The 24293-nt window shown below is 46.5% G+C and overlaps 1 protein-coding gene across 1 annotated transcript in view; it reads left to right on the top strand.

Annotated features, from left to right (window-relative positions):
- The first annotated feature begins 421 nt into the window (after positions 1-421).
- Positions 422-24293, top strand: part of SETD1B (SET domain containing 1B, histone lysine methyltransferase) — a 48291-nt gene continuing 24419 nt past the window's right edge. Inside the window, exons 1-6 of the mRNA XM_086855354.1 lie at positions 422-760; positions 1109-1263; positions 1687-1785; positions 2276-2546; positions 5649-5761; positions 8443-9618. Of these exons, the coding sequence (XP_086711480.1) occupies positions 688-760; positions 1109-1263; positions 1687-1785; positions 2276-2546; positions 5649-5761; positions 8443-9618 (1887 nt within the window). The 5' untranslated portion in view covers positions 422-687. The remainder of the gene's footprint in view (positions 761-1108; positions 1264-1686; positions 1786-2275; positions 2547-5648; positions 5762-8442; positions 9619-24293) is intronic.

A 24293-nucleotide genomic window follows, 5' to 3' on the forward strand; every position in this document is an offset into this window, starting at 1 on the left:
CCGCTGATTGGCTGACGAAGGCTCCGGACCTTTAATAAGCAAAGCTGCTCCCCCATCCTCCATCACCCCCTCCTCTGCGTGTGTCGCCACCCCCCCCCTTAGCTTTCCCCCCCCCGCACTCTCCGCCGCAGCAGCGCGGCGGGTCCGCGCTCCACCCGCCCCCGCGGTCGCCCGGGCTCGCCGAAGTCTTCCCCTAAAAAAAGATTAAGAGAGAAAAAAAAAAAAAGCCGAAAAAAAACCCCACCAAAAAACCAAACTTGTCCCACCTATAGGTCCATCTTGTTTAGAAACAGTTTGCGCTAAGGTAAATGCAGCGGGCAGATTCCACTCGCCCCCCCGCATGCCGTTAACCCCGCGGCGGGGAGGGAAAAAAAACCCGCGCGTCCCGGCGGCGGCCCATGCGGCGGCGCTCGGCGGCGGCGGGGCGGCGGCGGGCGGCCGCGGGCCGGGGGCTGCGCGGCGCGGCCGCCGTGAATGTGCAGGCGGCGGAGCGCGGTTAGGCGTTCGCGGCGCTCGCAGCGGTGTATTGTGGGATCCCGGCCGCCGCCAGCAGCGAGCACACACAATATGTGGTGGCTCGCGAAAACGGGAGGCAGGAGCCTGGCGGGCAGCCCGCGCCGGTAACCGGCCCCATGTGAGACGGGAGCTCGCCTTTCGCTGCCCGGAGACGATCGGCCGCCCAGCGCGATGTCTTTCCGAGAGACCAAGGCGGGGGAAAAAGCCAAGCACCCTGAAGATCATGGCAAAAAGCAGAGTTCAAGTGAGATTGGGTCCTTTTTTTTTTTTCCCTTCTCCTTCTTTTTTTTTTTTTTTTTTTCCTCTCTCCTCCTCCCTTTCTGCCTCTTGTCTGGTTGGGGTGGAGGGGGGGACCCGGTTGGCAATTCCCCCATTTTGGGGCTCGCTTGGCGGTGGATTTCCTCCCTGCCTGGGTGTGTAGAGCGGGCGGCTCGTTAAAAAAAAAAAAAAATAAAAAAAACACACCGAAACGAAGAGGTCTTTGTTGAATTTTTTTTTTAACTTTATGGTTTTTCGTGTGTTTTTTTTTCTTTTCCCCTTCCCTCTTTCTCTCTTCTCCGCCACCCCCCCCCCCCCCCCCCCCCGCGTTCAGGTTGGATCAACGGAATGGAGAACAGCACGCAAGCCAGCACTTCTGTCGAGAAAAGAAATCACCATTGGAGAAGTTACAAGTTGATTATTGACCCGGCTCTGAAAAAAGGACAGCACAAACTCTACCGTTACGATGGGCAACATTTCAGCATGCCTGTGAGTGGGGGGCTCCCGGGTTTCCCCCATTGTGTCGTGTCTCCCCCTGCCAGCCTCTGTCTTACCGGCGTTTTGGGGGCTGGGGGTCCCTCCGGGTCGTGGTAATCCTCGCCGTAGCACATGTGTGTGGGAGGGGAGTCTGGGGGGGGGATACGCACTGCCACCAAAGTTACAGCCACCTGACACTGTGTATTCAACTGTCAGGAGCCCAAACCTGCGGCTTTTTTCTACGTTTCCAATCTGTGTATTTCTCAGCAGTATTGCAATTTGACACGTGTGTGTGTGTGCGCTTTCCCCTTCCCTTGAGACAGCCTGTGCTTCCTTGGGGTTTATTTTTTCTTTTATTTTTGTCTTAAATTTCGAGTCTTGTTATTGCTGTTTCTATGTTTTCTCTCCTCCTCTTCCTCCTCCTCCTTCTCCCAGAACTCGGGGATCGCTCCTGTGGACTGTGTCAGGGATCCCAGAATAGGGCGAATATGGACCAAAACTAAGGAGTTGGAGCTGTCTGTCCCCAAATTCAAGGTACTGTCTTGACTTTTGGCTTTAGCTCTGGAAACTTGTTTATCTGGGAGCGAAGCCTTAATTCCAAATAGTTTAATGGACCGTTTAATTGACAGTCATATTTCTATTAACATTGTTATTTAGCAAACTGTTTAACAATAATCCTCTTCTATGAAGATAACAAGAAATCAGTGCATCTGTCTAACAAGATCACTTGAAGATTTTGGAGCTGGGGCATCTGGGGCGGGGGGCAGTGGTGGGGGGGGCCCTCCGCTGACAGTACTGCTCGAAATGCATCTTTGTAGCCCAGAAAGGAGCCGGTTCCAATGAATGGCTGCAGCGGCAGAGCCTCTGCTCAGCTCTGAGCTTTACCCAGAGCCTTGGAGATTTGTTTTTTTCGCCCCCAAAGTTTGCAGGATGCTTTAACCCCTTCCCTCCCGTGTCATCCTTAGGCCCTCCCCCACAGTCATTAAAAATGCTTTATCGTTCCTCACCTTGTGCCCGTTTCCAGATTGATGAATTTTACGTGGGGCCAGTGCCTCCCAAGCAGGTCACTTTTGCCAAGCTGAATGACAACATCCGTGAAAACTTTTTGGCCGACATGTGCAAGAAGTACGGCGAAGTGGAAGAGGTGGAAATTCTCTACAACCCCAAGAACAAGAAGCACCTGGGCATTGCCAAAGTCATCTTTGCCACTGTCAAGGGTGCCCGGGAGGCTGTGCAGCACCTTCACAACACCTCTGTCATGGGCAACATCATCCACGTGGAGCTGGATACAAAAGGTGAGGGGGCACATTTGGGCCTCGCGTGTTTGGGGTTTGCAGAGCCCCTGCCCGTCCCACTCCCACCACAGAGGCTGTTGCAGAGGGCAAGGACCTGGTGATTAAAAATACGAAGGGAGCCGGCAGCGGGTCTGGTGTCTGGGGCCTGGGCGAGTCACGTGGAGCCAAATGTGTTGTCTGTTGCTAAGAGACAGCCCTGTAATTTGCAAAATGCTGCCATCCTGCCTGTCCCCTGCCCGTCCCTGTCCCCGCTCGCTGCCCTCTCATGTCCCTCATCTCCCTGCCCCGGGCTGGTCCCTCTCAGCCACCTGCCAGGGCTGCTGGACCCGGTGGCACCAGCGTTTTGCAAACTTGGGATTTTTGGGCAAGTCCTGGTTGTCCCTGGGACCCAAATCTGTGGATTTGGGTGGCAGCAGTGAGGCTGGGTGCTGTCCCCTGCGTGCCTGGCATTTCATTGATACTTAGAGCGGGCTGGGGGCTGGCACAGCAGAATGCACACGCAGCACTTGTCAGTGTGTGCGAGTGTGTAAGTGTGAGACTGGCTCTTAAAGCGACAGCAGCTCCCTGTGCTGGAGGAACCAGCTCCCAGCCCTACTCCCGAGCCCTCAGAAGCCCACTAAAGTTTCTGCAAGTGTGAAGGCATTGCATTCGGTCTGTTCTCTCTCCTCCAAGCACGGTAGTGAAAGGGCTTTGCTAAAATCTGCCTGAATTTTAGAAAATGTCTAAGACAGAGGAGGTGTAGATCAGTTGCTGATTGTATTTCTACATTCCAAAGGTGGGATTTCTAGTTTAAAACTGGCTTGCTGCACTCTTTCTTGGGAAAAAGACATTGCCAACACCATTTTCTTGAAAATGCTGTTATTTTTGTTCTGTATTTAGAGGTTTCAACAGTTTAGTACACAGCCAACACAGCAGTTGGTGTGCCACATGTGATAGAGTAGAACAGGATGTTTATTGACATTACTGACCACTGTTAGAAGAAAAATTACAGTAGCACTATAATATTTTCTGTTGGGAGCTAGGCTTGACCTTACATGTGTATACTTTGAAATTCTAGTATCAATAATTTTTACAGACAGGCTCCTTCCCTTGCTTTTAAATTTGAAGGTAAAAATCACATTTAAAGACAAATTAACCATTTGCAGATTTAATAATATAAGCTAAAGCTGTTTTGTAAGTGATGGATATCTTAATGACAATCATTTTAAACAAGCTGATTATACTGCCTTCCTCCTTGTTCTCCTCAGTTTATAAACTATGCTGGAAGTCTTGACCAGGCAGCTGTTCCTGAAAGTTTGTAGCACATCAGGGAGATGGAGGGGGTTATGCTTCTCTTTCCTGGGAGAAAATGCTGAAGTCAGTTTCAAATTGCATTGCTGTTTTGTTTGCCAGCTTTATGCTCCTAATGTAGTTTTTTTCACACAGTTGCTTCTCTTTCGTTCTAAAAGAGCAGGACTGTCAGTGTGCTATAATCTGTCAGAATCAAGTAAAAATGGTGTTCTTAAAATAGCATTAGCAGGTTAGGAGATACTTAAAATATATATGTATCATTTTCACCGTTTCTTTCTAGAATTCTGCTTTGTAAGACAATGAAAGGTTGGTAGCAAAATAAATAAACAGTGTAGCAAAATAAATATTAGGAGTGGAAGTGTCATTTTTATCTGTCTGCCTTGTCCTGGGAATCTGAAACTAATAAATCCAGTCTCCTCATCTGAGACAGGGTTGTTTAAAGAAACTTCTCTGGCTAAGTTTATCCATCTTCAGACTGGACACAACTAGTAATTATCTGTCTTAGAACAACAGCACATTCATAAACCTCTTTGAAATTGTAACTTTTCCTGCAGTATGTTTGGGACCCAGGAAGAACTATGTAACAATTACTTTTTTTTTTTTTTTTTTTTTAAGAGCAAGTGAAACTAGGCCTAACACTTCCATATCCGTGGTGTTGTAGTGTCATGTGTGGGTGGTGTGTTTTAATATTTCAAGCTTATCTTCAGACTCTTGCAGTGAAGAGATCTATTTTGTCATGAGTTTGGTTGAACTTAAACGGTTTACATAGTTGAGGATGAGGCTAAGGACTTTGTGAAATGAGATTTGATACCCAAATAACTTCATCTGTAGCATTTGTTCAAGATAAATAAGTCTTTTTCAGGACAAAATTGTGCTAAGGGGTGTTTTGTTTTTGAATTGAGCAGGGTGATTCACAGGGGGTTTGTGGATTGTTCCTGCAGGACTTTCTCATAAAAGTAGTCCTGGTTTTGGGGAGATATTGCCTGAATTAATTTTCTGGGCTCAGGTGCCAGGTCTGTCCATTTTTCTATGTATTTATCTTTCAGAGCAAAATTCAGACAGTTTCAGGGGCTGATTCTGTTGCCTTTGAAGCTGATGACAGATTTCTTACAGACTGCAAAATAAGTAGGATTAAGTTTTTGTAGTAATGAAAAATTCAATATTAAGAAACTGGGTCTTTGTAGACTTTAGGAATGTAAAGGCTGAGGTTCAGTAACAATATATGGGACAGTTTGCTTCTCTGGATTTATTCTTTGAAGGATGCCACTGAGTTCTCCTTAAACTAGGGGGAAAAAAAGGATTAATTGGTGTCTTTTTGGAAAGGCAGCATTAACAGTTTTTTCCTCAGCATTCCCATGCATTGTGTTGGAATTAGTAACAGGCAGTTCCTATGAGCAAGGTGTGTAGGGAGAGCTTTCTGAAGTGGCTCTGGGTGTTGGCAGAGGCTTCTCCCTTGGGTGAGAGTTTCACTTCTCAAATCTGCAAGCTATTTGCTTGGCATTTGGGAGAGGAGGGAAACGGCTGCGCTCCAGAAAGCATGGTAAAGGAGCAGAGCTGCCAAGGAGGCTGAGAAGAGGAAAAAGGATTTAGAAACCTCCTTGTCCTGGCTGGAGAAGGCAGTGTCTGACTTCACTTGCCCAGCAGATTATTTAAAAATGATCCCTGTGAGCTCCGAGGTGATAACTGCTCCTCTCCTGCATGGATGCAGTGGGCTGGGAGTGGTAGCAAGGTCACGTGAGTGTCAAGAATGTGTATTTTCACATGGATTTTGATATTTCCATTTAATCAACTCTTGCATTGTGATCTGTGCAGGTGAAACCCGCATGAGATTCTATGAACTGCTGGTTAATGGTCTTTACACTCCTCAGACCCTCCCTGTAGGCACTGAACAGGATGTGTCCCCAACTGGGAATGAAGCTCTCCAGGTAGGTGTGCTTGGCTTTTTTATAAAGAAAGACTTTGTAGAAAATCTCAAACATGAACGTTAGCATTTTAACATTTTTAATTTAGCTTTTTTTGTGTCTTGCCATGGTTCCAATGGATGTTATTAATTCACATTTAAATAGAACTTGCTCATAATTGCCATAGCAAACGTGCCTCTGAATGTGGAGCACGTGGCTGATGTGTGCCTGCTTTGCACGGGAAGTGCTTTTTGTCTTTCTGAGTGAAAAATGCCTACAGAACTGACAGAACGTGCCCTATTAACATTAGAAATTCCTGCAGTTAGGACTGGATCAGATCTGTCCCTGAGATGAGATTATTCCCTTGAAGTCAGGGGAATGATTTACAGTGGTACATTTGGCCTGGCGTCTGCGGTGTGTAATCCTCAGCGCGCACGGACTTCAGCCTTGCTTAAAGGCTAAGAGGTGGAAGGTGTCTGAGCTTCAGTAGTGGCATCAATTTTCCAGAATCTTAATTAGTTGCTGGAATCAGCTTTTAATAAAAGCAGTGGACAAAATTCCTGTGGGCTTCCAGGGGTCCCTCAATATTTAGAGCACAATTCTCTACGTGGCTTTGCACGATTACCTGCTTCCTTGTGAACCCCACTGGGATGAGAAGGTCAGGGGGAAGGGAAGCGTGTTTGTGTGAAGTCATCAGCCTCTTTGGCTTGTCTAAATGTACTTTGGCTCCTCATTCTGTCTTAAGAACTGATTTTAAGTCATCAAATTTAAAAGAGATTTAGTAAAGATTTTTTTTTTCCTTCTCTCTACTTCTCTGTACTCACACAATTTCCTAAAATGTCATGATTTCATTAAATCCGTGGTCAAGCATTGTCAGGACAGGTAATAGCTGTACATTGAACATGAAAATCCCATTGATCTGAAATAAAATAAAATAAAAACAACAAAAAAGTCTCCTCCCACAAAGCACCCCAACAGCACCAAGGCAAAACCTTGGTATCTTTTTAACAAAGTCATAAAGAGGTTGGTTCTTCCTTACCTCCCAGCAAGGTGCTTTCAAAGGCAGGAGGGAGGCAAGCAATGATTTTGCTGGGATCTCTGCTATGAGGAGACCCTGACTGCTCATTTCTGCTGCTTCCACATCTCAAATAAAAATGGGCAGATTTGTTCTTACTCTTTTTTTTCAGGGTTAAGAGCAAAATGCTTAATTGATGGTATCACCCAAAGCAGCCCCTGCTGTAATTATCCTTAAGATTCTTTTTCTAGATATTGTGTTCATGTGTTATATTATTGTCCTGAATTGATTTTTTCCCAATTACCACTAGAATTATTGCTTTGTGAGTAACTTTTAACTGTTTGCATCATGGTTTTGACACTAGAATCTGCCAACAAACTTGTTTGCTGTTGTAGTGTAGTAAATTACTCCTGACGTTTGCTCCTCCTCTCATGCAGAGCAGAAAAGATCTGACAGTTCTGCAATCCCTGCCTCCAGGCCATACACAAACCCCACTGAAAAACACTCCACAGCACATCTACACTAAAGGTGCAGCAGTGTGGATGTTGTTAAGAGCCAGCCACGTGCTTCCTGCTCCTTTCTGTGGGTTTTAGGACAGTTGAGGAAGAAATTCTCCTGATGTCTCACTGGTCATGGTGTCCAGGGGGTCAAACTGAGAGCAAGTCCACACTACTGAGTGGGTGAGACGTGTGAACATAGCAGGCAGGTGAGAGTTCAGCTTGAGTTTGATGGTGCTGGCATGTTCCAAGCAGGTCATTTTACACGTCTCTGCCTACCTGTGCTTAAGAGGTCTCACCAGCTGATTCTCCTGGTGTGCTTTGGGCAGCTGGAGCTCAGTCCATCCTCTTGCTACCAGGAGGATTCTCACTGAGCTCCTGCTTTGCATGATGGAAAATTGATTCTGGAGCTGATGATAAGTGTGGCACTGTTATGACTCAGCAGAGTCTGAGCTGGAGCAGGGCTGCTCCTAGAAACCCCCTGAACGTGCCTGTGAAGTGAGTTGCAGGGCAATTATTTGGCTGCTCTGTAGGCTTGTAGGGTTTCAGCTTCAAATGCCATAATCAGGAGCACTCTGAGCATTTGTCTTTGTGAAAAGCTTTAAAATGGTGCTTTTCTAGCAGTTGAGAACTTTTTGTACTTTTTGTGCATGTAGTTTTCTCCCTTGTTACAGGTGAGTGGTAGGGAGGATGGTGGGCCAGCTCTGCTGCATAGGTTTGGCTGCAGGCTGGCAGTTCACTCATTTGTATGTATTGATTTGCTCACAAGAAAAAAAGATAAATTGACAATTTCACATCTCAGACTTTTCTTATTTTCTTCCCTGTTTGCAGTTTTGACAAGCATTACATAGTTGCTAGAAACTGGAACTTTTCCAGCTAGAAGTGGTATATAAAGTCTCCAGTTCACCTGATGCTCTTGGGGGCAGCTTACGAGGGAAACTTGTATCTGCTTTCTTCTTCCTGCCCTTGCAGACAAGTTACTCTTAGCCTGACATTTTCTTTCAAATCAAAGGGGACTGTTAATAATGGATAATGATTTGTGTTTTCAGGGATGCTGTAACCTATTTATTTATTTTTTTGCCGTGGAAGTCAGCACGAACTCTTGGGTACTCAACTCCTTTGAAAACCAAACAGATTAGACAAATATCTTTATAAAAGTGTTTGTTGAGGTGCTGTTCTCTTTTCTGTTACAGTTGACGGACTCCCTGAAGCGCTTGAAGGACAGTTCCCTTTCTTCCGCAGGATCCTCCGTTACCCCAAACAGCAGCACGCCCTTTTCCCACGACACAGCCTATTCCAGCTGTCGGCAAGACACCCCAAACTCCTACAGCCAATTCACCCCACAGTCCCAAGGAACACCCCACACCCCACGCCTGGGGACACCGTTCTCCCAGGATTCCACCTACTCCAGCCGACAGACAACGCCTGTGTACCATTTTGGGCAGGACAGTGGGTACAAACCCAGGAGGCACGAGACGAAATTTACGGATGCGTACAACCGTCGCCCGGGACACCACTACCTGCACAATTCGGCGGGGGTGTTCCGAGGCACAGAGCATCAGTTTAGCACATTCAAATCCCATCAGCAGGAGCCAGTTCAGTTCTCTCACACTCCTCCCCTGAGCCACTCTAGTTCTTCGAGCTATAAATCTGCCTTCTCCCCCTACCAAGCACCAGCTGTTTTTCCCCAATCTGATGAGCAGCCATTTCCCCAAACTTCCAGGGAGACAGAGTACCGGAGACCTGCGCCGCCTCCCACCGAGATGGTTGTGGAAAGCAGCGCTGCCCCGAGCATCGATTTTGTCCCAGTGAAGGAGAAACCAGAGGAGCCTCCGCCTTTGCCCGACTCAAACTCTGTTCCTGAACCGAGCACAGCATCCTTCTCTCAGACTCCAGAGAGGAGTGAGACCCCTGGCACCCCCACCATGGAGTCTGAGATGCAGCATAACAGTTTAGACTCAAGGATTGAGATGCTCTTAAAAGAGCAGAGAACAAAATTACCTTTTCTTAACGAGCATGACTCAGATAATGAGATCCGAATGGAAGGTAGCCCTATTTCCTCCTCTTCTTCCCAGCTCTCCCCCATCCCAACATACGGTTCGAACTCTCAGCCCGGTTTCAGGGGTCAGACGCCTTCCTCACGCCCTTCCAGCACAGGCTTGGAGGACATCAGCCCCACACCCTTACCTGACTCTGATGATGACGAGCCCATCCCTGGGACAGCTTCTCTGAGTCAGAATTCCCGGGGGACATCGGAGGCCAGCATGACTCCCATTGATCAGCTGAGCAGGACCTCCAAAATTGAGACCCTGGAGGCTAAAGAAATGGTACCTGGTGACCAGACTCCAACATCAGAAAAAATGGATGAGGTAAGTGAGCTGGAACTGAGTTATGAAGCTTTGCACGTATCCCCAGAGCTGGACAGGGTAGGGAATTGCACTTGTCTTTGTGTCGTCAGAGTGTGGGGTTTCTGGTGGCTTTTCCTTTTACTCGAGCCAGCTGGAAATGAGTTAGATGTGACACAAAGTAATGGTGTTAATCAATTTGCAGTCTCCAGCTTTCCTTATTTATAATACCAGCCTGCTGCAATTTATAGCTTCAGGAGAGCTCAAGGACTGCACAAGCCACCAAAGTTTGGCCAGTGCTCAGGTTGTGTGAAGGTCCTGAGTGCTGACAGACACTTAAGGCACTAGAGGAGTTAATGGAGCGCTTTCTGCCATTGCTGTGGTCCCTGAGCAGGGGTGTGTATGCAGGCACACACTTGCTTAACGGGACTTTCATGTTGCACTGAAGTATTGAGTGTATAGGGTGTTTGAAAGCTCTCCAGCTATTCCTGCCATCTGGTTCCAACGGGAGACAGTTGCTGGGTTTTAATACTCACTTTGCTCGGGAGGGAGGGAGTATTTGGAAGGGGGAGGTAGTTGACTTGTGGGGGATGTGCTCTACTGAGTCTTCCAATAATAGAGCAGAGCTTGTTGCCTCTGCTGGGGCATTTGTGACTGAAGGGGGAGAGAGAGCTGAACAGTGTGGAGTGGTGCCAGCAGACAGGAATTATGTTGCATGGTGTGTCTGTTTGGGAGGTCTGTTGCAACAAATGTGAGTATCACTGCAGTGGATGTGTTGGTCCTATTGTGCTGTGTCAAGGAACAGTCAAAACAGAGATCTTTGCAAATTCCAGACCTTTCTCCTCAATGTTTATAATGGTCATGCAAGCAGATAAAACTGCTGTCCCTGGTGTGCAAGAATGCTGCAGTCAAGAGGGCTGGTCTTGTGTAAATGTCCCAAGTGTGGTAGATCAATTTAATTTACTCGTGAAAGTTTATTGGGGTTAAGCTGGCAGAATGAGTTTCCCTCCAGTGATTTGCAGTTGTGAGGTTTTCAGTGGAGAAGTGGCTGCATTTCGGGAGAGAAGGAGCTGCTCCTGTAGCCATGGGCTTTGCAGGATGCTTCACTGGAGGGAAAGCTCTGCAGCAGTAACACAGTGCAGGTCTGGGTGCTAAATAGTGAAATGTAACTGTACTGGATATTTTGTTTTTTCCTGTATGCCTTTCCAAACCTGCTTGTCCTTGCAGTTGCCAGTTTAGGCTTTGAAACAGTTCAGCTGCTGGAGTTCTCATTCATCATCCAGGCTGGCTCAGGCTCCCCTCTTGGGAGTCAAGTCCCTGGCTGGTGGGGCCTGATGATGTGTTAATTAGGAACGGAGTTTTGATTCCTTAAGCTTCAGTCTGGCAGGCTTAAGAGGGAACACTCTTAGTTTGACTAAAAACCGGTGAAGACATCCCTCATCTCCTTTCCTTTCTGGGTTTGTATCTGCTGTCCTTGCACTCATGCAAGTGGGTTGCAGCCAGTTCTCAGTGTGTTTAGGAAGATGGGTAGGTGCCAGCATGGTGTGTGGGGTCAAGCATTTCTGTAGCTGCCACCGGGTCTGGGGGACTGGCTGGGATGTGATGTAGGTTGTGATATGGGGCAGCAGCATGCTGATGCTGAAGCCCATGTTAAGTCTTTGTTTCCCCTTAATGAGATGCTGGTTTCAGAAGTTCATGTCAATGGTTCTCTGTTACAAAATTATGTAAGTGCCTCAATCCTCTGCAGAAGTCAGAAGGGTCTCCATGCAGGTCATTGCTGCCTTATTTGTCTCCTTCCCCCAAAAAAGTTGATGTTTCTTGTAGCTGTTTATGCAAACTTCCTCTTGGTTACAAATCACACTAAGCTATTCTGACGTGTTTGAAAAGTTGCCTGTGCCTTTCATTGCTCCTTGTGATGCAGAAAAAACGATCTCCATGTGTTTTTGCTTCCTTTCCCCACCCTTCTCACCACACAGTTTTTTGCTTTAGAAAAAAGGCTCTTCTGGCTTCTCTCTCTTTTGCTGAAGGAGCAGAGCTGAACAGTGACTTAACATAGGCTGAAATTTGAGCTGCAGCCTTCCAACTGAGTTAGAGAGGGGCATTGAGTCTGTGTAAGGGCTGGAAAACTGAACCTCCAGCTTCAGCCTATTGTGATACTACTATTCAACTCCAGTCCTTCAGAGAATCCTCCAGCAAAACAGAGGGAAGGCAGACACTAATATTTCTAGTGACTGTGTGGCTTGGGGAGCAGAGGAGGATTGATATCTTAGTGTAGGGAAGGCTCATTAAGTATCATAAGGAAGCAATAAAGGGCAGAGAGTTTGAACTTATTTACTTAATATTTGGCTCTTCAAGGGTCAAACAGCCCCAGGCCAGCTCTCTTTGGGTGGATGTTCTAGCTGGGAAAATTGCAGGATTCATGAGGACGCCAGCAAAGTCACAAGGAAGTTTTTCCTGAGGTGATTAGTGCTTTTGAAGGACCTCCTCCTGTTTCCCATCAAAACAAGCACGATTTTTTGTCAATGATTGCTGATACAGTAACATCTGTTCTATAGGTGAAGTGCTGTCAAATCCTCAGGCAGATTAAACCCCCACAGTTGCCATAAGTAAAGGAGGTACAGCCAAGCCCAGCAAATGCTCTGATTTATCATGCAAGATCCTGGAGTTTGATTTCAAGATCCGGTGTGATACTCCTAAGCCAGAGTTTGGCAGGGATTTGGGGTGTGGGAGAGGAAGGGCTCTGCATCTGTCTGCAACACCTAACCCGGCTAATCTCAGAGCAGTGATTAGGGTCTGCAGAGAAAGTCCAGCTAAGCTTAGCCAAGGGACCAGGCTGGGGGGTGGAACAGTGGGATGTGGGCAGTACAAGGTAAGGGGAAGAAAAGGATCCTTTCCAAACAGCACAACCTGCCAGACAGGAAGGCAGGGCAGAGAGGGCTTTTTCAAGAAACTAGAACATGGCAAATAAAAAACAGAAGAAAAAAAAGCTGAGCTGCATTGTTATATGAGGGAAATTTTTGAGGGAGCAATGTACAAACTTTCCTTCCTAAGTGCTTGAGAAGATAAAAAGGAAAGAATTGTAATAATTTTTTTTCACAGGATCTTTGCTGTTTTGGAAGTGCAAAGGTTAAGTACGTACAGTTTGACGTTTTGACATCCCATCTGAGCCAGGTCTTGTTTTGGCTTGGCTTGTGACAGGAAGAGGCCCTGCCTTTGTGCTGGGGAGGGTGACAGGATTGCAGAGAGTCACTTTGTTGTATATTGGTGATGCCTTTCATGTTTCAGCTTATGAATGTATCAGTTTGTGTGTATAGTCAGTGTGTAATAGGAAGACTGTATGGTTGACAATGGTATTTTTCCAGATTTATAAATACAAAAGCACATTTTAATTGAGGGATCAGCAGTCTCCTGTCCTGGTAGTTTGGCTAAGCACTGAGTTATTGAGGTGGGAGGGGTGCCTTAAAAATGCCAAAGATCATCATAAAAATAAAGATCCTGAAGCATGACTGAGGTGAGAGCAGTTCTCCTGCTGTTTGCTGGGAATTTTAGCAAATGGACTGGGGAGTGCACTGGAAGTTACACAGTGCTCAACAGCCCTAAAGACTCTGAAAGCCACTGCTGTCACCAGCTGTCTGACCTGGCTGTTGTGAATGTTTTTAATGCTGTGCTGGGTGCTGAGGTGCCTCTTGCAGGACAGCATCAGCATCCCTGGGACAAGCTGTGTGGATGCAGTGGGTCCTCTCACAGCTGTCCAGGGAGAATTTCCCAGCTGTGCTTACACACAGACGAGGTGGGTCAAGCTCAGCCCTGCAACAAGCTCTGCTGAAGTCCCTGAGGTTACATCTGGGCTGAATTTGCCCTTTTTATTGAAGTTCTTTGGGTTCTTATGTGGTCACGACCAGAAGTGGAAGAAAATTTTGTTGAAGTGTCATATTGTCCCTCTGGAGCCTTAGCAGCATGTGATGACATTCCCCTCAAGACACTGCCTCATGTCTTGTGTGGCTCCATGCTGCTGCATCCCCATCCAGACTGGGCATTGTTTCAGTAGCTGGTAAATGATTGCCCATTCCTGCAGAGCCAAATTCAGCCTTGAGGTCTTCAAACTCTGGTGAGACAAAGCAGAGCCCAGGTTGTCCAGGCAGTGAGAGGAGCTGATGAGGGTTTTGGTGCTAGCAGGACCTGCAGTGGTTGCCCCAGCTGAGCTGAGCAGGAGCAAGTCCATCTGTGCCTGCAGGAGGATGTTCTCCTGTACCCTGCTCCCACCCATGGATTGTGTGGGTTGGAGGCAGCCCCAGGGACGTTGGTGTTGAGTTAACATGGAGCCTCCTAAAGGTGAACCCAATCTCACTCTACTGAGGGATGTTTCTGGGCTGAAGAGCTCAGAAGTGATTTATTCAAGGTAAATGCACATTAAGGTTGAGAAGGTAGATCCTTAAGAGGCAGGAAATTTGATACCTTTGTTTCCACAGTAACTGTGAAAGAGCCCTTATGCCCATGAGTAGCTGTTAGTATATATAATATATATGGGTACACCTGGGATCCAGTTTACAGCTGGAGTGGGATTCATCATTTCTGGAGGGAGATGAGGAGAGTAGATGGAGGAAATGGTTCCTCTGAATGTAGTTTTTTAATTGAAGAAGGGAGAAAAACCTGAGAGCTGTGATTTATACCCAGTCTCATAAACACTTTTTCAAATTTTCCTGCCTCCTGAGCTCTTGCAAATGCGATCACGCCTGACAGAACCGGTTCCTAATGGAAACTCAAAAAATAGGTATCATGTTATGACCATGAATTTCCAGAAATGCAGCCAGCCAATGCCCAGGCAGCAGAGATTTGGATGACTGCTGTGGTTTTACATGTGAATTACACCAGCCATGCTAAACCTGTGAAATTAAAATGAGAGTGAACTGCTTAAGCTGTGGGTTCAGTTCTGCCCTCCCTGACCCACGCACAGCAGCAGCAAGAAGCCACAGAGACTTCAGGGGATCTTGTGGAGTTTAAGCTTGTTCAGAAGAGAAAGGCAGCACACAAATCCCTCAAGAGGTGATTTAAATGTGACACTACACCGGCCCCTTTGAGAGCTCAGTGATCTGTTCAGCCACTGAGTCCTGAGGAGGGAGCAGGCTGGGGCAGGACTGCAGCCCTGCATCCTCCTGAGGATGCTGAGGGTCAGTTCCTAAATAACCTGACCAAGGCAAGGATGTCCAGGCTCCTGGAGCAGTGGAAGTGCAGGTTGTTATTTTACCCTTTTTTTCAGAATTAATGCTGGAAGACCACAGGCAGGGACTGCTTTCTTGTACACTGATTCATTTACCACATGACAACCTGCTGCTCCTACAAAAATTTATATGAGGCAGAGGAGTCTGTTCATTTTTGCTAAGTTGTATTTCACTTTTGACTTTTTGTATTTGGCTCTGATTTGATTCTTGGAATGCTGGCAGAGTGGTTAGCAGAGCAGAATGCTTGACCAGGCAAATGTTCAATAGAGGAAGCAGCAAGAGGTAGCAAGCCCAGTGTCAGTTTTTACAGTCATTTTTTCAGAGCAGTATTGCATAGGATTCACCTGGCATTCCTGATGATACAACCCTCATGCATGTATGCTTCTAGGGGGAAGGAAACCTGAATGGAAAAATATTTGACTGTTTGTGGTTTGGTTTTTTTGGATACCAAACAACTCCAGTAGAGTGAGGGAACATGTCTCTGGTTGATAACAGAGCTGGAAATGGTGAAATGCTCTGGAGTGTAACTGAAAAATAGAAAGCAGGCTGTGGTTGGGAGGCTGAGCGCTTCTTTTGCTCTCACACCAGGCCAAGGCTTTGAGGCTTTTTCATTTTGCATACCTGATAGAATTGACGTTGCCATTCCTTTTTATAAATCACTGTTGCTGACAATACTCTCACCGCTAGCTCAGTTTGTTCTGTTTCTCCATCAGTGACTTTGTGTAAATTTTCAGTTCCTGGTGGACTGGCTGTGTATACTTGAACTGCTTATTAATAGGTAGAGCATTGCTTATTTTGTGTTTGTGTAATCTGTAGATGCCCCTGCACTGCAAAGTTAGATCCAAATTATGGTTTTTAACCGTAGCACATAACTTATGGTGGCACAATACCTGCAAATTCTGAGCTCTGCAGACCATCCACAGTTAGAGAGCCATTGTCCATCTTCCTTTTGCTGCTGGCAGAGTTCTTCCTATTCTTTACAACACTCAGGATTTAGCAGTGACGATATTGAATGTTCAGATGTCATAAATGCAGGCTGTGAAGCCTCACATTGAAGTGACACATTTTCCTCACAGTTTCTCCAACCCATTATCATTCCAGTTGCGTTTCGCATCTGATGGCTGTGAAAAGTGACCAAGGGAATGCAGACAAGTTACTGGATGGCGGCGTGTGTTGCAACATGCAGTGACACTGAGAAAACGTGCCAGTGTGTTAGGTAATCAGTAGAAATATTGAGAAAATAATTGCTGTTAACATATTGTGCTGGCAGCCGCCAGAACAGCACTAATTTCTGGGTCTGGTTGTGAAGATGCTGGAGCAGCCGCTGTGTTCTATATGTGTCTGTGTCTGACACAGAGCACTGAGCAGACGAGCTCTTATTCAAATTTCTGCTGGCTGGTGCCTTTTCTGGAGTCCTCTAAATAGATACAGTTCATCAGAAAAATGTTTTTTCCATACTGCATCAATTTTGAGGCCCAAGACTTTGCTATCCCCTTTTTGTTAATTTTAATTTTCAGTTTGGGGTACTTGTTTGTACCGAGGGAAGACGGGGCAGAACTCAAAATGAAACTTGTGAGATCGTTAATTCTGTGCATCACGTACCTGCCCACGAGGGCTCCTTTGACCCAGACATGTTATTGCTGTCTCAGGATTTATTATGAAAGTGCAGTGCTTGCTTTTGGAAATGCCCATTCATCATGACAAAAAGATTGCTCACATTTTTTGCTCCTAAAAACAAAGCATAAAAAAAAAAAAACAAAGAAGAAAGAAAATAGTAAAGTTAAAAAAAAATGAAGTTTAAAATGTTTTTTTATTTGCATAGTGCTAAAATAAGGTCAGCGTCTGCTTTCACGCATTTTCAGCAGTGCAGACAGGCCTCACAAAGTGCAAATAGCAAGGCAGCAAATTGAGGTTTCTCTCCAGTCTGGAATAGGTGGAATAGGTTTGCTCCTCTGGCTGCTGCAAGGGTATTGCTCTAGGAGCAGTTTGAGTAGAGGAAGTTGTTGGTGGCTTGGGCTCCGGCAGTGGCTCTGAGCACAGAGGGCATCGCCTGCACCAGAACCGAAACCGCCTGGACACGGAGCTGGCAGCAGTGTCTGTGCTTGGCAGGCTTGCCTGCAAAAGGGGCAGACAGCTGAAGCTCACCTTCCAGCTTTCCCTCAACTTCAGCACTTTTTAGCGGTGTTTGGAGCTGCTGGCTGCTCCCAACGGCTGTGTTTGGACAGTGTATTTCTGTGGAGTTGATAACAGTGTGCGAAGTGCAGTTACCACACACCTTTGACCAGCTCGACTGTGTTTTGCCCAATCTCTCTTTCTCTCTGTATCAGGCAGTAAGACAGGGAGATGGTTGGGAAAAAGGCTCTGAGAATGGTGAGGAGGGGAGGAAGAGGAGAAACAAAGATGGATTTGCCAAGGTTGAGTCCTTCCTGTCTCACCTCCTTGCCTGTACCTTCAAGCATTCAAGGTGGGATGTCCTCAGGCTCGCCACTGCTCAGATTCCCTGTGCCACTGGGTGCAATGGCACAGAGCCTCAGGAAGAAGAGGGTTGATGATGGTGCAGGGTGGGTGACATCAAGGATGGAAGGGGTTTTATTTTTCCTGGGCCTTTTTGCTGTCCTGATCAAGGAATCTGATGTCTGCTGCTTTTGTGGGTGGTGTGGGGTGGGAGTTGCACTCTTGCATCCAGATTTTTTCCACAAGAGCTGTGCTTGGCAGTGAGCAGATACAGTTTTATGCTTATGTCCAAGTGGCCTGTCCTCCTCCTGTGTTGCAGGATCAACATGTGTTACACACACCAGGGAGACATTCCCTGTGGAGCCTGGGGAAGGATTGCTGAAGCAGGCAGCTTTTTTCCAGATATCCCTTTTCCCAAAGGAACTTGTTATTTCTGGTGCCTTGTGTATCCCAGACAGAACAAAATACACTTATTTGAGGTGATAGCAGTGTTGTTTGGTGGAAGCAGGAGCTGGTGTGATGTTGGCACGTGGCTCTGGGGACTGTTTCCCAATCCAGTCCTTGTTGCTAAGCAGTTGCCAAACGTGGCATTTTGGTCGGCAGATGTGGCTGGGAGTTTCCAGTGCAGATAATTGAAATATTGTCTTTGAAGGATGCAGATAAATGTGAGCAACTGTTATCATGGTGCTACAAGCATTTTGCTATTGTCAGGAAAAAGAAATACTTGGAAAATATGAAAGTCCTTCATACTGCATGAAATTATTCAAATTGCAATAATACATAAAGGGCAATCTACCAGTGGAATGTATGCCATGGAGACGTGTGTGAAGGGATGAATTTTGACAAGGGAATCTCAACAAATTTATTTGCTTGTTAATACAGTGTTAGGTGGGATGTATCTCCTAAATTACCTTGGAAAAGGGGTAACAGCAGATGGGTTTGCAAAGATGAGGTGTGTTCCAGGTCAGTGAGAAGCAGGCAGGTGTTGAGGGTTTGGTGGCAAGGGGCAGCCTGGCCCCAGCAGAGCCCTGATGGAGGATGCTCTCCTGATGCTGGAGTTGTTTTAAATTCCCTGGGAGCTGGCATCATGCTGGGGGCACCCAGCCTGGCTGCAAGACACCAGTAATCAGCTGTGAACCTTCAGAGGTTGGATGTTCAGGTTTCAGCTCGAAGAAGTCTTGTTGCATGACTTTGTCTTGGGTTGTTGCTGGGGCACATGTGCTGCAGTCAGAGAAAAGTCAGTTTTTGCAATGTTTTTACTATTTTCACTGAGCTCTGGTATAAAGAGCATTGCACAGTGCAATTGTATTAGTGAGGCACAACTTTAGTGTCACATCCAGTGAGATGTATTAATGATGGTCAGTGATAAAATGACCACTGTGCAGCTCTGGTGCTTCAAAAGGTGCTGGGGCCAAACGGTGCTAAGTAGTAAACGATGAGCTGCAAACCAGCACAGCAGCTGTTCCTGCAGAACTGCTTAAAAAATAAAAAGATGCCCGTGCCTTCCAGCTGGCCACCTGGATCAGTGAACAGGGCATGGAATTCGTGAGCACAGAGCTGTGTTTGCCTGGTTTTGTGCCTTTCTCACAACTGTTTCACATAACTCTTTGAATAAGTAACCTGCCTTTTTAAGACTTCATATATAACTTCAAACTAATGAACCAGTCTAATAGGAATGCTGCTTTAAAAATATGAATAAAGAGCTGTGTGACTGAGAGGGGTTTAGCTGTGTCTGCTCAAGAATGGGCTGTAGTGATGCTGTGCTGCTGTGAACTTCTGTAGTTCTTCACTCACCTCGAGCATTTTAGCAAAGCTCTTTAAAGCAGGTAGGAAAGAAGTGACTAAAGTGTCACCAACATGGGGAAGCCTAGAGGAGCCTGAGAGCTGGAGTGGTGGGTGTGAGGAGCAGAACATGGATCACCTGATGCTGGCTGCTGCTGAAGGGCTCTGCTGTGGACATGCTGCCCTTCCACTTGAGCAGTCACCCGTGGGAGAGCTTGGTTACAGCTCTGCTGCAAGAGAGAGCAGGAGAGAATTCAGACTAACTCATGAGTGAGCAAGGAAAAGGCACATCTTTACCTTTCCTTGGCTGTCTGTGTTGCTGGGGGTTATTTCCTTTGGGTCTGCAGTGGGTGCCATGCAGCAGCCTCTCAGCAGCTCCCCTGGGGTCCCTCCTGACCAGCAGATTAGCAATGCTCAGCTCAGTAGCTTCTGCTGGACCTGTCTTCCACAAACATCTAATCCATTATTCAACCCATCTGCACTCCTGGGCCTGTGCAGTATCCTGTGACAGTGCAGTGCACAGCTGAATTTTGTTCTAGGTGAAAAGTGTTTTCATGTGTTTGTTTAAACCTCCTGCTTGCTAATTAGGGGGACAGGTGGGGAAATCAGCACACTTTACCTCTCCTCTCTTTTTTGCATATTTTATGCCTGCACAAATGGCAGTGGGAATGCAGCCCAGCTGGGGGTGTTTCCACTCTGGTGCTTTAAAACACTTGTGGTTTTACAATTTATTTTGCATACAGTGGGGATAGTTTGATAGTAAAAGTTTGGTGTCTTCTTGAAGGCCATGAGAAATGTTATGTCCTGGACAGGGTTTATTTTTGTTAAGGGATTGACTAGACAGCAGTTGGCTGGGGTTATGTTTTTATCACCCAAAGGGAGTGGTAGGGGGAAAAAGTTGCATTTCCCTCATTGAACAGGTTTTGAAAAAAGACAGCTTGAAGGTATTTCTTGCTCTTTGTCTTAGAAAAATATGTTTATTGTAATATGTTAATATTTCTCATATTAATATGTTACATTCCTCCATTGATGAGCCTGATTCTGTCCTCTCTAACTGCATCCACTTAGTTAAATCTGAGTACAGCAAGAGAAGAAAAATCTAAGCAGGAAATAAAGCAGTGAAAAATTCAAGCTGCCTCCAGAGAGAAGAGAAATGTTACCAAAGGGGAACTGTTTCTTGGTGGCTTCACCCTTACTTTTGAGGAAGAACATCTACTCAGCTGCTGGAAATAGGCTCCTCAGAGTGAAGCATCTCCTGCGGTCTAGCTGGGTTTTAATGCATCTACTTCTTTGCTGGGAAGGACTTGTTAGGTTTGTGTTGTAATGCTCAGAAAATGAGGAGCTGCTAAGCTCATTAGGGTGTCACTCATGGCTTGTGGTCACTGCTGTGAAGGACTCACAGCCTGGCCACAGCCAGGGAGGGTTTGTGTCTCCTGAGCCTCCCATTCCCTGGGGCTGCTCCACAGCTGTGTCCAGCACACCCAGAGTGTTTGTGCCACCTCCAGTGGGGGCTTTGTCCAAAGTGGGCAAATGCTTTTTGTCAGTCAAGATCGTGTGGGCTGGCTGAAACATCTTCTCTGCAGCAATTTTTCTGGGAATTCAGAAATGCTGCAGATGTCCTATTGTCCTGTCTGGGGTGATGGTAGTGGCTGTCTCCAGAACAGAAAGCCACAGGTTTCCTTATTTGAAACCATACCATGCAGCCACCATGACTTCAGTTGGGATGATAACAAGGTCCTAAAGACCTTATTAACAGTGTGTTTCCTCTTTCAAGCATATTTCTTTTCAAATAGCTGGTGCTGGGCGAGAACAGAGCTGCTGGAAGGAGAGTGGTGTGGAGGGCAGATGGGAGTGAGCAGGAGAGCCTTAAAGGATGAAGCTGATGAATGATCTAACAAAAATTCTTTTCTTTTTCCCATTCTCCTTCAAGACCCAAAATTCTTGAATTTCTGCCCTCTCTTCTGAGGAGACTCAACATTGCACAGGTTGTACTGGGGACATCCAGGTCTTGCAATTGAAACCACTGTTGGTACTAACACTGAAATGCAGAGAGCACTGAGCAGCACAGTGATAATGCTGCCATAACTGTGATAGCCACATGATTTCACATACTCAAGGGTACAGTCAGTAGTACTGTGTAAAAGGGGAAGAGTATCAAGCTGGCCTAGTTGTGCTGATTAGAACTGTTTAAATACAGCATGTGTACAACCTATTCTTCAACAGGCTGCTATCAGCTGGGGAGCTAGACTGTTTTCCATGCTTATCTCCTTTCTTATCACCCTCTTGGTAGCAAGATCTGAATTCATGGCTCCATTTGACCTAAGGTTTAAGTATGAGGGTGAGGTCAGGGGCTGGCATGTGAGCGAGCTCCTGCCTGGCACTGAAGTGTGAGGGATCTGTGTACTCTGCACATGCAGTTATTGCAGAGTGGGTTTTTTTTTACTTAGAGATGGACTCTGATCCAATGTTGCCAGTTCCCTTTATCTTTGATTGTAAAATACCTTTAGAAATGTGGGTGCATTTCTGCACACCAGTGTGAAGAGCACGACAGTGTTACAGAATCATTTGGGAAATGAGTTCTCTATGTACAGTGTGATTTCTTCTGAATTCCTTGCTTTTCTTTGCAGCTTTAGTGAAGGGGATGCTGCCGTGAGTTCTGCATCTTTTGTGTGTGGACAGACCTTAAAATGAAGTAACAGCTGAGGTGACAGAAAATTACAGAGGAGCGCACTGCATGTGGACCAGTGCCTTTCTGTTTTTCAGAGAGACTGTTCAGTTCCTCTGTTGGATTTGGCTGGTTAGTTCCCAGAACTCTGCATCACTGACCCTGGTGCCTGAAAAGGGCTTTACCTGGGTAAAGCTAGTCTGGCTGTATGAAAGTCTTTGGGAGAAGTAGAGAACATTCCCTGACTAATTTATCTGTAGGGGGTATTTTCTTGCCACTCTACCATCCTTTTATGCATGACTTAGCTTCCCAGCCGACTAAAGCCTTTGAAGTTAGATTGCAAATAGCTCTTCAACTATCCCTTCCCCCCATCTAAAATAGGGAAACCAGAACAACCATTGCTGTGGAAAGAGCCTGCCTTGTTACATGGCTTCCCAATGTTAACACCCCTCTCTTTTCCTCCTTCCTTTTCCCTACCTCCTCCTCCCCCCCATAAAGAAACCCTTTTTTTCCCCCTTAATAAGATCTACTTAAGACCTGAGGGAAAAGGCCATGGTTCCATGAGATGGTAAATCCAATTTTAGGGTGTTTCATATGTGATGAAAAACACTGTGGCCACATGACGCTGCCCCTGAATTGGCACACATTCACCCTGCCAGTTCGGATTTGTCCACATAATGCAGGAGGGGCAACTGTCCAGGCCAGCCTCACATGGGGGCATGCATGGGCTGCCCAGGCCTCCCTGAGCTCGGGCTGGGGGCCAGGGAGCTCATACTCTCACTGTATTTTGTGACCTGCCCAGTAGGATGTTCATGTCAGTCCCGCTCAGATCTGTGCAGTCTGGAAGTTTCCAGTCTTGGCGTTGCTGAATGTGGACCCCAAGGATGTTATGTTGGCCTCTCCCTGCAGACACTGGAGATTCTCTTGTGCATGGGAAGCCCAGAGGCAATGGCTCTGGCTGCTCCAAATATCCCTTCTTCGATGATCTTGCTGACAGGAGCCAGTGTAACCACATCATATGCCGTGAGGTTTGCAGTTCAGAGCCTCCTCATCTTGGGAGGGAGGAAGACCTGAATTAAGCCATCCTCTTTGTGGATGGATTGCTAACTTACAAACAGAGCAACCCCCTCAACCTGGCTCTCTTTGCCAGTTCATCTCTTCAGGATTTCTGCTGAGGCAGATCTAGCAGTTGTTTTCCCACTGGCTTAATTCCTGGCTCTGAAGATTTCTGTCCTAAGAACCTCTTGCAGTGAGCTCTTGAAATCCACATTGAAAACTGGGCTGTGGTGCTGTCTTGCCAAGAGAATGGATTTTTGAAAGTACTGAATGATGATTGAGTGTTCTCCCCTTGGGATCACATTCCTCAAGTTGTCTTTTTTCTGGATCAGTAAAGATCTGTTTATCTCAGACTGCACCACATGGGCTTCCCATCTCTGTCTTCTTGCTTCACCTAGAATTATCTGTCCTTCCCTGCACCACTTGCTGAATGAAAGAAGTTCTTAGCCTTGTGAAAATGCCTAGCAGCTGCCTAAGTGGGTGTTTCTTACTCCAGGATCTATTTTGACTTCTGGAAGGAAGAATCTGTGCATCATGTCTTACAGTCACTGGAGATCCTATGTACAGTCAAATAAAACCAGCCTGAACTCCCCCTGTTCAATCATTGCATTAATTTTCTCCTATTTTTTGTGGGTTTTTTATGTGGAATGTTTCATGCCCTGTGTCACATCAGGGGCTTTGCTTTAGGAAATACTTATTTAAGCTACTGCTCAGTTCCTTTCCATGGAGATGTTGATGTTATTCCACTGTCCTGCAGGGAGACAGGATAATCCCCTCTGGAGTCTGAAGCAGGACCTTGAAGTGTTGAGACCCATTTCAGCTGCTCAGTGCATGTGACGGCCTGCAGGAGGTGTGGGGTGGCTTTGCATGAGGCTGGATTGCTCTTTGGCACTGCTGTTCGTCCTACAGGAGTCATTTTAGCTTGTTTTCTCATCTTGATTCACTAGATTTTCTGATGATGGCATGGACTGTTGGGCAGCTGTCCAGCTCTCCTGCTGTCCTTAAAACATAAGTCAATTTACTTCTGTTCCTGGTGTCAGGAAATACTGGAAGTCAGCGAGGAGACCTTTTCCCTTTGTAAGCATTAGCCCCATGTGCCTTCCCCTCTCAAGAGCCTTTCCTGCCCTACACTGACAGCCCAGTTAAGCTGCTTCCCTGCATCCTTCCAAATCCCTACTCATGGCATCTCCCCATGTGCAGGATGGTCTAATTAGGGACCAGCACCTGACAAGCACATTGTGAGACACAAGCGAGCACGTGGTGTTTCCTCACCCCTGTCCCCCTCTTCTGGGACCAGCAGGGTCTTCCAGGGAATTCTCCCTCTATCCTTCTGTGGTTTGAGATACCAACTCAAAGTTCCCTCTTGGCCTTAGGAAGGAAAGTAAGTGGTGTAAATTGGGCTGGTGTTTGCAGTGCTGTTTGTTTACAATAAGCACTTGGATATTATTGTCACTTGTTTTACTTGTTGGGCAGCCCTGTAGGTGTGGGGAGCACTGCCTGTGCCAAAGAAGTGCTGCAAGTAC

Source organism: Cyanistes caeruleus, chromosome 18 (genome assembly GCF_971803275.1).
Source record: "Cyanistes caeruleus chromosome 18, bCyaCae1.hap1.1, whole genome shotgun sequence".
Taxonomy (NCBI): Eukaryota; Metazoa; Chordata; class Aves; order Passeriformes; family Paridae; genus Cyanistes; species Cyanistes caeruleus.